General features: G+C 50.9%; 1 protein-coding gene across 3 annotated transcripts in view; it reads left to right on the plus strand.

The window, feature by feature from the left end:
- The first annotated feature begins 1,467 nt into the window (after positions 1-1,467).
- Positions 1,468-15,577, plus strand: part of AFAP1L2 (actin filament associated protein 1 like 2) — a 64,998-nt gene continuing 50,888 nt past the window's right edge. For all 3 annotated transcript variants that reach the window (XM_066323553.1, XM_066323550.1, XM_066323551.1), the window contains exon 1: positions 1,468-1,578. In XM_066323553.1, the coding sequence (XP_066179650.1) occupies positions 1,563-1,578 (16 nt within the window). In that variant the 5' untranslated portion in view covers positions 1,468-1,562. The remainder of the gene's footprint in view (positions 1,579-15,577) is intronic.

Consider the following 15,577-nt stretch of genomic DNA (forward strand, 5'->3'; position numbering starts at 1 on the left):
AGAGATGCTCTGAGACGTGTCACCCCTGCCAAGCACTGCCTGGAAGGGTGGGGACAGCAGGGGCACACAGGGACCCAAGGACTGTCAGGAAAATGCTCTTCCTTCCAGCCTGGCAGTTTGATTTCCATGCGAGCCAAGAGAACCTGCTTATGGCTGTTTTCAGAAAACGTAAGGAGGGCCAAATGATGGAGGCTTGGGTTTTTTTCTACACAAACAGCAGTGACATTTTCCAGGCTACCCTGGACCATGGGTGTCAATGGTTTGCGTGCTGACAGGTCCAAAAGCTGGGAAATAAGGATTCTGTGTCTTCTGTTGGCTTTATGTAACAAATACAAAGGACAGCAGTTCATTTTCTAGGGAATGGTTGCATGTTTTTCCACAGGAACAGTGGAGCTGCACACCCAGGTCAGGCACTTAGCCTAACCTCTTGCTCTAAAGGCCCTGTAACAGGCAGGTATGGCTCCCTTGGCCCCACACCAGTGTTAATTTTGAAGAGAAGATTTCCCCTATAACCCCAGACTTTGCTGTTACTTTGAATGTTCTCATTATACACATTAAATTCTCAAAACTTTAGCCTGAGGACAGATTGTCACCTTGTATTGAGGTCAGACTGGATGTCCACTTCTCCACGTGTGCACTTTGCCCCTGATAGTTCTGGCTGCCACGGCAGAAGTCAGGTAAAAATGTCACTCCAACCCAAGGAGAGGGACATATTCCTATGAAATTGGCTCTGCCCAGGAGCCAGGTCTTATCAGGAAGCCTTAATGAAATCACTGGAAAGAAGACCGCAAATTCAGTGGCTCCGGGACACAGCTACCCCGGGCTGGAAGGAGAACCCAACTTTCCAGCTTCCCAGCCCAAACGTGGGTCTCTGGCCGGCTCCTGCCCGGGCTCATGGCACCGGGACCCACATGGCTATCCCGGGATAACTAGAGCCTTTCTCCGAACGTCCCCAAAGCCCCAGAGCAGCCAGAAGTCCCCATCCCAAACACGGCGCACCCCCGAGGATCCCCAGGAGCCGCTCCCTCATCCCAGCGCCCGGTGCTCTCCTCTCCTCTGCTGCCGCCCAGCCCGGCGCTTCTCCCGGGGGCCGGGCCGTGGGGAGGGCGGCCCGGCGGTGCCACCCCGGCCGGCAGACACGGCCCGGAGCCGCGGGCAGACACGGCCCGGCGGTGCCACCCCGGCCGGCAGACACAGCCCGGAGCCGAGGGCAGACGCAGCCCAGAGCCGCGGGCAGACACGGCCCGGAGCCGAGGGCAGCCCCACACGGCCCGGGGCGCCGATCCCGGGGCGCCGATCCCGGCCGGGGCGCCGATCCCGGGGCGCCGATCCCGGGGCGCCGATCCCGGGGCGCCGATCCCGGGGCGCCGATCCCGGGGCGCCGATCCCGGGGCGCCGATCCCGGCCGGAGCGCGGCCCCGGGGCGGGGCGGGCGGGCGGCGCGCTGGGGCCGGCCGGGATCGGCGCTGCTGGGATCAGAGCCTGCGGAGCGGAGCTCGGGGAGGGCAGCGCCGCGTCCCGGAGCCCTCAGGAGTCGCTGGGCTGCGGCCCCGCTCATCGCCATGGAGAAGTACAAAGGTGAGGGGAGAGGGGCGTCACGCGTGTCCGTGTCCCGCGGCTGCCCCACCCGGGGGCGGCGGTCTTTGGGGTGACAGACCCGCTGACACGGGTCCCGCGGAATGCTGTCCCTGTCCCCACACCCTGGGAAAGCGGCGGTGGGATGCGGGGGCAGCTCCCGCGGCGATGTTTCGGGAGTGGGAGCGGGATCAGCCGCGGGGAAGGGGTCCCTGTGAGTGCGGCCCCAGCCCAGCTCCCGGCGCTGTCCCGCCGGGGGTCCCGCTCCGCGGAGGAGAAGGACGGATCGTGGGGACGGGAACTGGCTCCGGGGGAGGTGATCTCCGCGAATGGGGCCAGGGATCGGGGTCCCGGGGCCAGGGGCCGGGGGCAGCTCGGGGATGGAGGGAAGAGCTGCCCGCCGGTGAGCCGGGTGCGGGGGGCGATGGGGAAGGTGCGGGGCAGCGGCAGCTCCCACCCGGGCGTGTGGAGTCCTGCGTACCTGCCCCGGGCACCGGGAAGGAAGGCAAGGAGAAGGAGGGAGATGTGGGGAAATGTCACGGTTTACCCGATCCGGAGATCGGGACCTTTTTTTTGCCCCTTAAAAGCAGCGGCTTGTTGCGTTTTCTGCAGCCGCTCAGTTGTCTGACATTGCCCGCTCCGTCTTTCGTGCTAAACCTAAATCTGCGTGGACTTCCACCCTCCCAGGCTGAACAGGCTCGACGCTGAGTGTCCTGTGTTCTAAACGCAAATAGTTTTGGTGGTCAGGGAGAGGGTAGGTGAGCAGCTCCCAGCTTTCTCCCTGGCAGGTCTCATCCGGGCTGGCTGTCACCCACAGCCCATTTATTTCCCCTCAATCAATGGCTCTGGCGCTTCCTGTGGGATGCTGCTCTGTCGTGAGCGCCGAGACTGGCACATCTCAGCTCCGTGCTGCTGTGGGCACTCTGGGACACTTTTCAAACATGAGCTCTCCTTGGCAGCTGAGGGGGCAGGCGGTGGGACGAGGTGCCCGGGCACTGGGATGTGTGCGGGTGCTCCGCGATTTCTGCTCCTGCTGATGTGGAAAAACCTCCCCTGCAGGAGGCGGATCCGCCGCTTGTGCAGCACGGAGTAAGTCTGCGGTAAATTTTACCTGTTGAGAGGAAATGTAACTGCTGTCCTCCTCATGGAACTCGAACATTTAAGTGGGGAACTTGGTACTGAAAGAATGTATTTCTGCCAGACCCCGTTTATACTTATTACTGTCAAAGAAAGTAGATATCCTTAGAAAGGTTTGCCTAGACCTCAGTAGATGCATTTGAGCTAATAGCTCATTTCCTAATCCTGCTTTGGTGGGGGCTCCGTATGTTGAGGTATCGTATTGTGTGATGTTAACTTTTGCCAGGACTGTGGGTTTTTTACTGTGCAATACTTTAGCATTCTGACAGGGCTGGCACTGTGCTGCCTGTTGCGTTCTGATCCTTTTCCTCCTTACAACTGGTGCTTTACAGGCCTGATAAGCACAATAATAACACACTGCAAAAGCGATCTTAAGGATTATATTACAAATCAAATATTGTGTAGTTGGTTTGTTTTTTGGTTGGTTTTTTTTTTTTTCCCATCCTGGCAGGGTCTGCACAATTCCATTCAGCTCCAGTAGCAAAGCAGTAGATTCATTAAGATTCAGCTATGTTTTGTATATTGTCTTTTTAGATATGCACACTGCTCCCTCAGAGCAGCGGGGATGTTGTGCACATGTGTGATGAATAAATAGCGAGCGCAACTGACGGCGGAGCCCTGCCAGTGCTTTTTTGTGTTGGTGCTGAGGGTGGGAGCGGGGCTGGTAATGAGGCACTGCCAGCCCTGCGGGGCAGCCACGGGCAATGGCACAGCTGGGTCACTGCCTGGGAGTGTCCCCACTGTGGAGGGTGACTGGAGTCACCTGGACAAGGGCTGGGCTGGGGGAGAGCATGTGGGAGTCGGGAGCCTTGAGGAGCAAGGGGGAGAGGGCAGACAAGTGGGTTGTTATTAATAAGCACGGGGGATATGTGCCCGTTCTGGTGGGGATAACTCGCTGATGCCTCGCTATGGGAAGTCTCCATCCTTCCCACTAACTGGGTAGAGTGCTCCTGCAGGAAATTCTGTAATGATAGAGCTGGATGGACTCGAGGAGGGCTGTTGAGCAATGAACTGATGTTCCGGGAAAACGAATTTGACTACGAGGTCTATCCTACTACTTACGAAATTAGGTTTGCAAGCCTCAGCAAACAGCAGCATCTCTCCTTTAAACACGATCAGGGATGTGCAATAATCCACGCTCTAAGCTGGCACGTGCAGGAGTCTCTCCTGTTTCAATGGCAGGTGAAGCAGCCGCAGGAATCTGGTCGGGTGAAGTGTGCAGAGCCAGGTGGGTGGGAGGCTGGGGCTGGTGGCTGCCAGGGTGGCACCCATGGAGTGAGAAGAGCTCGGGCTGTTGGACTTGCATGTGGGAAGTGAAGGAGAGATTGTGAAACTCTCCTGGGAATGGGTTTCCTTTCCCAGCCACTCCAAATGAGGTTGCAAGGCCAGCTGCATTGGAGGACACTGCCTCTTGACTCCTCTTAGGCTATTGAAGCTCTGAAGGATAATCTTGATGTGCAGGAGGGTTTGTTTTTTGGTTTTTTTTTTTCTCTGCCTCCCTAAAGAATGTCTGCTGTTGATGAAGATTCTGTTTTAAAAGGCACCTTCTCCCTGTGATTAGGGAGCGTGTGTGAGGTACGAAGAGCAACAGACCCAACAGCCCAAGGGGACAAGAGGGAGACCTGCAGGGAGCGGGTGTGATTGGAGGTGGTCACTGTACCCACAGCTGTGCAGTGACAAGGACAGAGCTGCTGGTTTCTTGCTGTTGCTCCTCCTCTATTTCCTGTGAGTGCTCTCCCCGCTTTCTCATGTGTTCTGCCTTTGAATATGACAACTGTCCCAACTTGCACTCCTGTTCTAGGGGCATTATGGCTTCTTGCCTACTCCTTACCACTCTTGTCTGACATGTCTGGCTGGTCCATGACCAACCATCTGCAGACCCTGGGAGGGGAAAAGGTGCTGAGTGCACTGTTATGATGAGGGATGTGTTGGTGACACCTTCATTTACCTGCCATCTCTGTCAAGACCTCTCAGACTGACGCCCTTGTCCCTGCAGTCATGGGTGATGCAGCCCTATGCTCATAGTCTAAAGTGTCAGGTGATGTGAGCCTGGGGGGTTTTGTAAGATTATTACTGTATTTTAAATGTGTTAGAGGTCTGTAATGGAAATCAGAGCAACTTTCAACCCAGTTCTTCAAAGCGAAGTGTTTGGCATTCATGTTTTACTATCTCTCTTGAGCAAAGATTCAAGCTTCACATTCCTTGTCAGAGGGTCCTTGGAAGTGTTTGCAGTGCTCCCCCCAGGAGATGAACACTGTTTGCCCATGAAGGAGAGATTGTCTTCTCAACAGAAGCCAACAGTTTCGTGTTGATAAGGAGTAAAATGGTGACTTGGTAGGAAGAAGTGTTTGCTTGCTAAGTTTACATGTTTTAACTGGGAGGGGAAAGGGGGTGGGTCTGTTTAGGATTAGGGCATGTGTTCTTTTCCACATGTTCTTGCACATACTAAGGGATATGCTTGGGGTTAGGCTGAAAAGTAGAGACATGAATGAAAGACATGAACCCTGGTAACAATCTGAGGTGCTTTATAAATTATTGTTAATCAGAGTTGGAAATGGATTGATTCATATGGACTGGATCTGGGCTCTCTGCAGACATATGTGGTTTCTCCTCAGCTGATGGTGCACACAGCTGTTGTGTTTAACTCATTGTCTTGGTGTGGCAATTGGAGAAAGCAGGGCAATGTAGTGCTCTGTGCCAAACCCAGTACAACTTTCAGCTGCTGGGCTCAGCCTTCTTATAAATGAAGATGAAAATTAGTGTCATGCATAACCTCATAACATACACAGTAACTCTCACTTATGTGAGAGGGACCCTGGTCAGTTTTGGAGCATGGAACAGGCTCTGTTGGGGAATAGGCAGCAGGAGTGCAGAGTTATTTACTCTGCAGGGCTTGAGGACATGAAACCTTTGTTCTGTGACTGAAACCACAGCCTGTCTCAAACATCTGCCATGCCCACCCTTCCAAGACATCCCACCTGTGCCACTATAGTACTTCTGTCTCTTCCAGCACAGCTGCATTTCTTGTCTGAACAGGGCACATGAGGATGCTGTGAGTTGTATTACACTCACACAAGGCTCTCCAGTGCTCTCCACACCAGGACAGGCTCATTGCAGATGGGCTGTAGGGCTGCTGGCTTCAGCCCCATCTCATGAGCAGCGGTGGCTCTTGGGAGGTGTGTGTGTGTAACTGGCAGGTTTGTGCTCCTTTTGCTCCCCCCAAAATGGTCACTGGGGCTGGCTCCATCTCTTGAGAGTAAGGGGCATGGGCAGCAGTACTCCTGCAGCCCTGGGGTCTGTACCCCATCTGTGTCACTGCCAAAATTGCCAAGAGCCCTGCTCCTGAAGCTAGGAGAGAAGCTTTCTTCCTAAAAAAAGAAAACAAGAAAGAAAAAAAAGTAAAAAAGGAGGATAAAAGCTAGCTGCCAAGCTCTGAGCCTTTGGGCATCTGCTTTTGGATTGCTCTAGACGGGGCACGAGCCCTTCCTCTACCTTTGTGTGTAAGCAAGTCTCGTTCCCTTTGCTCCCCACACCTTCACCTCTCCTCGAAGCTGGCTCTGTGTGCTGGGGATGGGAGACACTGCCTGAATGAGTTTATTGTTCCTGGGCTCTCACTGATGGCTTTCATTGAACGCCCACAGCCAGGAACACAGGGAGTGTCTATGCAAAAATGCTTGTGCTGCTTTATGCTGGAGCATGGATGGCTTTCAGCTCCCAGCTACAATGGTGGGCTGGGGGCAAGCAGGGAACGGGGCAGCTCATGTCACACAGGCTGTGCAGGGCTTTAAAATCAGAATTCTGGACACCTGCTCAGCTGCATACTTGTTCCTCAATGTTTCCATCCCAACATACAGTACATATGAAAGATCTAGTGATTTGATGGGATTCCTTAAGATTTCATGGCAAATTCAGGCAAGCTTCTTCACCAGTGATCAATGCTGTCCTTGCAGCCATCCTCCCTAGATCAAGGGAAATTAGGGATGCTGATCTTTTGAGAAGTCTTTGTAAACTCTAATTTGCTGTACCCTCTGGGAAGGCAGGAGTCGTGTAATGCAGGGAAGTGCATCTTCAGGCAATAGCAACCAGAGAGCCCCGAGCTGTAGGGGACATCTTGGGGAACCAAAAATAAGAGGTGCACCTATCATCAAAGGGGATGCAGAGCATGTGCACCCAGGGCATAGGTGTTCCTCTTTGAAGCTGTCTGGCTGAAGCACAGATCCAGACCCAACAAGTGAATTGGGATCCTACAGTCACACAGCCAGCTGGATGACCTGCATATTATTGTTTACTTCATCTTGGAAGTTGAGTCATTTGTGCTTTTCTTTTGGGTCAACAGACAAGACAGACTGGTCCAGTCTGTGCTGCAGCCTGTCAGCACAGCTCTGTGGGTCAGAGATGTGTCTGACAAGGCCTTGTTCCAAGGAGCTGCTGGTGCAGGTGCTCATACAGCTACTTCCTGGGCTGGAGCTGCTGGGTTGGTGATGGATTGGGAAAAAGTGTCAGTGAACTGGCAAATGCCCTGGCAGTAGCTGAGAGAAGGCATTTCCATTGTAAGAGTTGTGCTGCCCTGTGAAGAAGAGGGGATAAATTTGGGAACTTCTTGCTGTGGGCTATGGTGAATGGCTAAAAAACCTTGTGTGAACAGGAGGAATGACTGTAGAAGTTCACAAACCAAAAAAATCTGTTCAACAGCGTTTAGTAGGAAGCCCCCAGTCTCCTGGTACCCAACGTTCTTTTCTTTTTTATTTCTATTTTTTTTAATTTAAAACAAATAAGGTTACTAAATTTACTTGAATCCAGGGAGCAGAGCTTGAGGAGGGGAAAGCCTCCAAAACAAACAGGAGTTGCTGAGGGTGTCCAGAGGAGCTGAGGCTTTGGTGAAGCTCAGCAGAGCTGGCATCATGCCTCTCGTGAAGGGCTGAGCCCCAAACCCGGCCAGGACAGGGGACAGCCAGGGCTGCAGCCACCCAGGGTGTCTGCCTTGGGGCTCCTGGGCCAGGCTGGGAGGACAGCCCTTGCTGGAGGAGCTGAGAGCAGGGCAGTTCCCGCCACAGGGAGGGATTGTGTCCCCATCCAGAGGACCTGGGGTGTGTCAGGGTGCTGTGGGAAATGTGCTGGGTTGTCTGAAGGTCAAAGGACAAGGTCCAGGACTTACTAAAATACGTTTCCCCTCTGCTCCTCCACTGACCTATTGCTTTCTCCAGGGGCAAAATTCCATAGAAAGCAAGCCTGAGGATGGTTTGGAGCATGGCAACATTGTCTTTGGCTGTAAACAGCTCTGTCTGGAAGTAAATATCTCAGAATTATGGGATCAGACTGAAACTCCCACGTAACATATAGACTTGGCCACTTGCAATTTAATTAAAGTACTTCCCCTCCTTGCGTGGACTATGCTCTGCGTTGCATAAAGATTTTCTGATGTTTTTCTTTTTTTTTCCTTCCTTTTTATACTTTGGATCTGCTTAGGATAGAAGTAGAGCACAAAGCTTAGAAAAAAGCCTGGCAAATAGGGATACACAAGTCTTAGCTGGCAATTTAGCCTGTGGGCTTCTTATTTCTGAGTGTAGGAATCTCCTCCACAGATAACCAGGAGCAGTAGCTACCCCCAGCACTGGTGTGATGCGTGTGAGGCTTTTTTTACTTCCTTGTGTGCTGTAGGAGACTGAATCTTTTAAGAAATATCTTTAGATTCCCGAACTTGCTAATAATTAATGAGGCTTTCCAGAGCTGGCAGTGAGTTTGGGGTGTAGAGGTGGGCAGCTAAAGCAGTTGGGATGCTTTTTGAAGAAGTTTGCATAACACTTTGGCAGCAGTGCTTCGAAAGAGGTGGGTCTGAGCCAGGAGATTCTTACAGTTCGTGCTCAAGTTGTGGCTCGAGCCCTTCCCTCTTGGACTGAGTGAGATGGGGAGCAAGTCTTGCTCTGCTGCAAGGAGAGGATCTCTGTCCTGCAGCCCGTGTGTGTTCTGAGGCAGCCAGCCCAGGCAGGTGGTGAGGGGAAGCGTGTGTGCAGCTCCTGTGAGATAAGGTATCTGCAGAGAGATCTCTGATCCAAAGTCACCCTGCAGATCTCATCATGGCTATTTGTCACTGCAGAGTGTGACAACTATTGAGGCTGGGGAGAAGGAGCTGGCTCACAGCTCTAAGTTTCTCTGAGAACCTGAGTTGCACAAGGTTACGTGATGTCACAAGTGGCTTTTGCTGAAAGTCCTCCACAAGTGTGTGTGAAATTTGGGACTTTCTTCTGCTGAGGAATGCAACCAAGCCAGCTGCAGCCCCACAGCCTTCCAGTAGCACTGTCAGTCTGTCGTCTCTGGAAGGAGCCCACGTATTTGTTCAGACAGTCCCAGTGCCAAACAGCTCTGACTTCTGATGGTCCCGCTGTGAAAGAGCTGAAATCAGGAGACTTTTTGGTGCCTGCTGGTAACAGGTACATGGTTGCAGCAATTAAGGGGCCAGCACTTGTGGCAGCAAAATATCACAAGTCTGGAAGATGGGGCTGACTTTAAAAGTGGAGATGTGGCCAGCCCAGACTTGTGCAGGGGCTTGTGACAGCTGGAGGCTGTCTGCTGCATCCATCCCATCAGCAGCTCCCTCCAGGCTGCTTGGCTGGGGAGCATGTCCTGTCTCCTTTGTATAAAGCCAGCATCTTCAAGGATCCTTTGTGTTCCACTGCAGTCTCTAAAAATGTGCCACGTAGTCTTGAACGGTGGGAACGTCTGCTCTTTTTATTGTCATGCTTCTCAGACTTCTCCATGGCTCTGGGGAATGCAGCATCAGGCAGAGAGCTGGGATTGTAGTGTACAGTTCCACATCTGCTAAGGGTTTGCCTGAGCTTGGTAGCTGCTGAAATGTGGTAAAGAAGAAGAGAACACTCAGACTAATGGAGCTCAGTTAGCAAAGAGCTAGCTGTTAGTTAGCTGTCTTTACCTTGTGTGGTTACCTAGGCAGAGGGGTGGGATGGGCATTCAGATCACCCAACCACAGTCAGGTTTTTGGTCCCTGTTGGGAATTCAGTGCACGTGCACTGGGGTACACCTCTTTGGCCAAGATATGAGCTGTGTGTGGAGTTGTATAAACTAAGTCCAGGTGAAGGTGCCAGGAAAAGGAAGGCTGGCTGACTCCAGTGGTCAGGAGCCCTCCTCCCCAAGCCTGAGGTCACAGACAGCTGGGGCACACTGGGCAGGGTGGCTCTGGCTTCACCATCCAAGCTGCAGGGGTCTGGATTCTGCTGGGCAGCACGGTGGCTACGTGCTTTTTCTCCTGGATGTTTTTCAGTCCATGTGGGTTGTTTACCTCATCTGGGGCACGTTGCACTTGGTGCCTGGGGCTCCACGTGTAGCCAGTGCTGGGCCTGCAGGTGCTTTGGAGTTCAGCGACCTCACCTGTCTCGTTGGAAGATGGTCACAAGTGCCCCAGAGTTGTGCAGTCACCAGTGAAATGTGCATGTGACAGTTCTGGGTGGTTTTGGTTTTCTCCCACGCCAGTGTTTGTGCTCCACACTTACTTGAGTCTTGCTCCTCTGAGCAGTGGTGTCAGGGCTGAATACAGTTGTTGGTGAGCCTGTGCATAATGACCTAAAAGCCACTGACCTCTGGAATAAGTCAGTCATGTCTGCAGAGCAGCTTCTTCACCCTTCACCCACCAATCCATCCAGCAATACCTCCCTCAGCCTGGCTGTGGGAAAGCTGTAGGAAGACATGAGCACTAAACTTCTCATGATGGTCCTAATCAAGGGTTACTGGCTTCTATCTATAAGTAATCATAGCACTAAGGAGTTAATAATGATATTATCAGTTTCTGCTAGCAAGGGCCCGTCTTGTTTCAGCGGAAGTCAGCTACCAAACTATTTAGCAAAGGAACACTTGTAAATTATTTACTCTAGAGTAAAGCATGGTATTATTTTATATAAACAGAGGTTTTCATTAGTGCTTCAACTTTATTCCATTTTCTCTCTACTGGTCATGTTACAGGATACACACACATATCCATGCACAATGTCTCTCACCTTTCTCTAATGAGCAGTGCTAGCTGATGATATTATCTAGTTGCCTACATGCCACATCAGTTTAATTTGCTGTAGCTAGAGCTTTGAAATTGTCCCCCTCATGGGATGATGCTTCTCAAAAATTAGGTTGTCTCCCCGGTGTTGAAAGGACTTACTGATTTGTTTGGTGCTGGCTGCCCTAATGCAGTTCTGTACAGACCTTGTAACTGAGTAAAGTGTGTCAGAAAATTATCTGTGCTCCAAGTGTGGTCTGGCTTATGTTTGAGTCCATGTGAACTCCAAGGTCTAGGAAAATTCTCCAGTAAATCAATCACAAAGTGTATTAATTATGCCAACATATACTCTTGATTTCTGGGTTATTGAACTGTAATTCTGTCTCTGGCTGTGATACACAGCTCTGGAGACAATGTTGATGTGGTCTGTAATCTGAGCACTTGGATCGTGGTAGTTTGTCACACTCTCAGCACAGTGGGCTCTTGCTTTAATCACCTGTATATTCCAACATACTGATTGAATCTGTTTATGTGGGTTCCACTGCTGTATGCTGAGCCAGTGTAAGCTGGCAGTGTGGGAAGCCAGACCTGGCAAGGATGCTTGAAGCCTGTGCCTGTTGGCATCCTGCACTAGTTAACTTCAGTGAGCGTAGTTTTCCTATCAGGTTATTCAAACAGATGCTCTCTGAGTGTAGAAGAGATCTATTTCTGGAAATTGAAGTGGGAGTTGGCAGAGTGGGGGGAAATGAAATGGCAATCAAAATTCCCATACTTTATCCTAAAGGCTGAATTCCCACGTCTGGCTGAGAGGAGAAACAAATGCTTTCTAGACCCAGGAGGCTCAGCATTCCCCGAAACAGAATGATTTATTTTTAATTCTGATAGTTCACTGCAGCTCTTAAACCAAAAGAGCAGTGACAGTTTTATTATACTACTTAGAAATAAAGGCAGCAAGCTCTGGGCAGTGCTGAGGTTGAAAAACCTGGAGAGCTGTAGGAAGGGGGGGCAGGTTCATCCAGACATTGGAGCCCTGCTGAGTCCAGCCCAGCCAGAGCATGGCCTGAATTGGAGGGGCAGCACCCAGAGGCAAGGTTTGACTCTGGCTGGAAATCTGTGTTAAACAGCACAGCATTTCACATTCGTGTTTCTTTGGATTGGCCACGTCAGCCTTCCTTCAATTCTTTGGCCTAAATAATGGCATCCCCTAAGCTTATATGCTGGGGTGTTTTTTTGGTTGTTTTTTTTTTTTTTTTTTTCCATTTGCTGCTGATACCGTTTCAGCTGTGGTCAGTCTTTTATTCTTGTGATGGTCAGTTCCAGCTCCTGCAGGAATGCCAAGGCCATGGGGACCGACAGGAGCATAGGTGAGTGTTGAGCACAGAGAACAAGACTTGTGTGAGAGGGATTGAAGACCATAAATAGGGTGTCCTATTAGTGAATGCTGGGGCTAAAACAGACTGTCCTTGTAGTTAACACAGGCTGCTGGCTGTCCCTTTGAAAGTGGCATTGCCCCAAAACAGGATAAGGGCCATGGGTTGTTGGGTACCAATTCCAGATCACACATACTCATAGCTTTGGCTGCTTGGTGTCTCCATTAAAAAATTGTAGGTCTCAATGTAGCATCATTGGATGATGCTCCAGTGCTTTCTTTAAGGTATTCTTCTAACATTTAACCCTGATCTAACAGTCTCACTCTGACATTCTGATTAGCAACAAAATCTTTGCAGCTTTCTTTTGTTCCCATCCTGGGTTGAGGTTTTTGTTGGAAATGCTCTGTTTCCAGCATATGTTCTTGTTTTTCCTGATAAACATGCATGTCTGTTGGCCCACATTTAGATGAGGTGGGAAGGGCCAAATTAATTCCTGGTGTCATTCCAGCATATTTAATGGGCTGACCACAAAGATCAGACTGGGTCTGAAATTTACACTGGATTGACTGCAAGTTTTTCTGATACATTAATTAACTGTATTTCTGGTGCAATTGATAAAGATGCCTTTAAATTTAATATAATTAAAACTGATTTATGACAGAGGAGGGCTGTAGAGCTGACAACTCCTTAGCCAAGCAGACACACTCAAAATTCCAGGTGCCAGCAGCACTGACGTGGCTGACCCTTGCTCCAGACCAGGGTCTGGACTGTGTTAGCTATTTGCACCATGAAAGATGAGGAGATTCTGTTACACTGGAGAAAGCTTTATGAAAATATCGGTGGACAGTTCAGCAAGAACATCTTCACCTTCTCTGACCGTCTAGGCTGAAGCCTTTCCAGCTTCTGATGAAATGGTGCTCCTGGGGAATGCTTGCTTATCCCAGATTCTGGGATGGAATTTCAAATTTTCTTTCACCCGTTGATTGTACGATTGCCTTTCCTCATTCATGCAGTTGCTTTTTGTTGCTTATTGACAAATGTGCAGGCCTGCTCTGCCATCATACTGCCAGAAGGAAGGAAAACGTTCCCTTTTGAATATGGAAAGGGAGTTGCTGCTTAGCACAGACAGAACTGGCTTCTAGATGAAAGAGTCAAATACCAAACTGTTTTGTTTCAGTTTGAGCAGGACAGGCTTTGATCTAGAGGAGATGACTCAGTCAGGAGCAGGGAGCAATTCTTTATAGTGCATTTAGAAATAAAACCTGAAGATTTAGGCTATGATAGCTTTGACACATCAGTCATAGCATATATTATGTGAAAATGAAAACCATAAACATCTGAAATGAAGTGTGGAGGCTTTTCTGAAGAGAGAGAGAGAGAAAAAAAAAACAAAACCACAACAGCATTTCTGATACTGGTTGCCAAGAGTTTTCCTCAAGTCAGAAAGGACTGGGGGTGGGGTAAGATCATTCCTATTGAGATAGGAATAATGAGCAATGTGGACAAAGCAGGAAGGGGAAAGACTTCCTGCAGCGCAGCTCAAGCCAGAGGTGGGGCCAGGATAAAAATTGGGATCTCCTGGCCTCGAGTCAGGCTCCATAATCCATCTCTGCTGCCTGCTCTTCACCCTGTCTCAATGCATCATCCCCTTTGTCACCTTCACAGCGCTCTGGACCAGAAGGCGGCCGCGGTCAGACCCCGCTCGGTCACTGGGCTGGCTCCAGTTGTGCAGAGCAGGGATGGGCCAGATTCCTGCTACTGAGCTGCTTTTATCTGCAGCCAGGTGACCGGCCCTGATCAATGCAGCTGTGTTTTGTGGCACTGCAGCTGGCCAAACAAACACAGCTGGAGCACGGCTGGTCCCTGCGCCTGCCGCACACACACGCGTGGAGCCAGGGTTGTGTGGCGTGGCCAGTGTCCTGGGGATGTGGTGAGACACATCTGGCCCCACACAACAGGCTGCTGGCAGTCCCCAGTGCGAAAGCGAAGTGTCCCTGGTGCTCATTATTTCTGCAGCTTTATTCTACACCCAGCCCCTGACCTTCGTTTTGTTCTGTGCTGCTGTCCTGCCTAGGCTAAGAACAAATGGGTGTCTGCCTGAAGAATGTTCCGTGGTTCTTTGTGGGGGCTGCATGGAGGAGGGGATGGGGGCTTCTTTGGCACAGCTGCCTTGTGAAGTATCCTGCTGCTAACAGTTAGTTTCTGCTGAGGCTGAAGAGTTTATTTCTGCTCAGTCTCACAATCCTACCTCCTCACCTGCACCATCTCTGGCATTAGTTCCCCTTCTCACCAGCAGACAGCTCTTGGCTTTTCACAAGGTTATTATTCTGCTGGCTTGACTTGAGAGTCTGGGCAGTGATGGAGCAGGAGCAGAGTGCTGGGCAGGGAGCCAGTCTTGGGTAGCAAAGCTCTGTCAAGTGGGCTCACTTGGGATGCTGAAGATGTGCAGGTCCTTCAGTGGTGCTTGGGAGCAGGACACACCTGGTCTGTCTTATAGCCCTGGTAACAAAATTTGTTACAAAATAGGAGCCTGATTAGGTGGCCCAGGCTGTGCAGGTTTGGAGGTGACATACCTCCTCCTAGAGAGAGAAAAGATCCTTTAGGTCATCTAGGTCATCCCATGGTCTGGCAAGTGTGCATCTCCTGGTGTTCTCCCAATTTAAATGCAAAATATTCCCAGTGAGATGACTTATCTTAGTTCTTCTAAGGATTATTCCATGGTCTGGAAGGTCATGTTACTCTTACGGGTGTGATGTATAAGAGCATCAGGTTACTCACATTGGATGTATATAATGGAAGAATCAGATCATTTCTTTGCTTGGCATGGCAAACAAAAAGCCATTTTCACTAAAGCCAAAGAACAGCCAGTGCTGTGATGAGAGCTGGAGACAGTGTGTCTGTATCAGGAGATGTGCTGAGGATGCAGCTACCCACATTGCCTGCTGTCACCAAATCCGAGCTGTCCTGGCTCTGGGCCACAGCCAACCTGCACTCAGCAGGCAGTGGCTGTCCCACTGGAATGTCATCGCACAGTTTGTCAAGCTGCTGTGAGAGTGAGAGCAGAGGTTGTGCTTGGAGAGGGGTCAGAAGCTCAAGGCTTGCAAACAGAAAGTGCAGAGAGTGTGGCTGGAGGGCAGCAAGGTGCTGGCCAGGACCCCTGAGCTTCAGGCAGGCACCAGGGACTACCCATGGCAGGAGCTGCTCCGTGCAGCTCCTGGGAATGCATCCAGGGCAGCCCCACCAGCCTCTGGCAGGGTGTGCAGGTGACCTCTGCAGGTGTGGAACAGGGCTGAAGGATTGTTCCCCTTCCTCAAGGAGAAAGGAGCAGGGTCGCAGGTGCTTTCATCCTGGGCTGTGTGGGAGGGAGATGGCACCTGCTGTTCATCCTGCAGTGGGGAGGGCTGAGCGCTCCCAGATGTCATCACATCCTTCTCTTCCTCTCCAACTTCTCTTTGCACATACCATTATGATGATTTGTTTTGCTGATACATTTCCA

Source organism: Sylvia atricapilla, chromosome 8 (assembly GCF_009819655.1).
Source record: "Sylvia atricapilla isolate bSylAtr1 chromosome 8, bSylAtr1.pri, whole genome shotgun sequence".
In the NCBI taxonomy this organism is placed as follows: Eukaryota; Metazoa; Chordata; class Aves; order Passeriformes; family Sylviidae; genus Sylvia; species Sylvia atricapilla.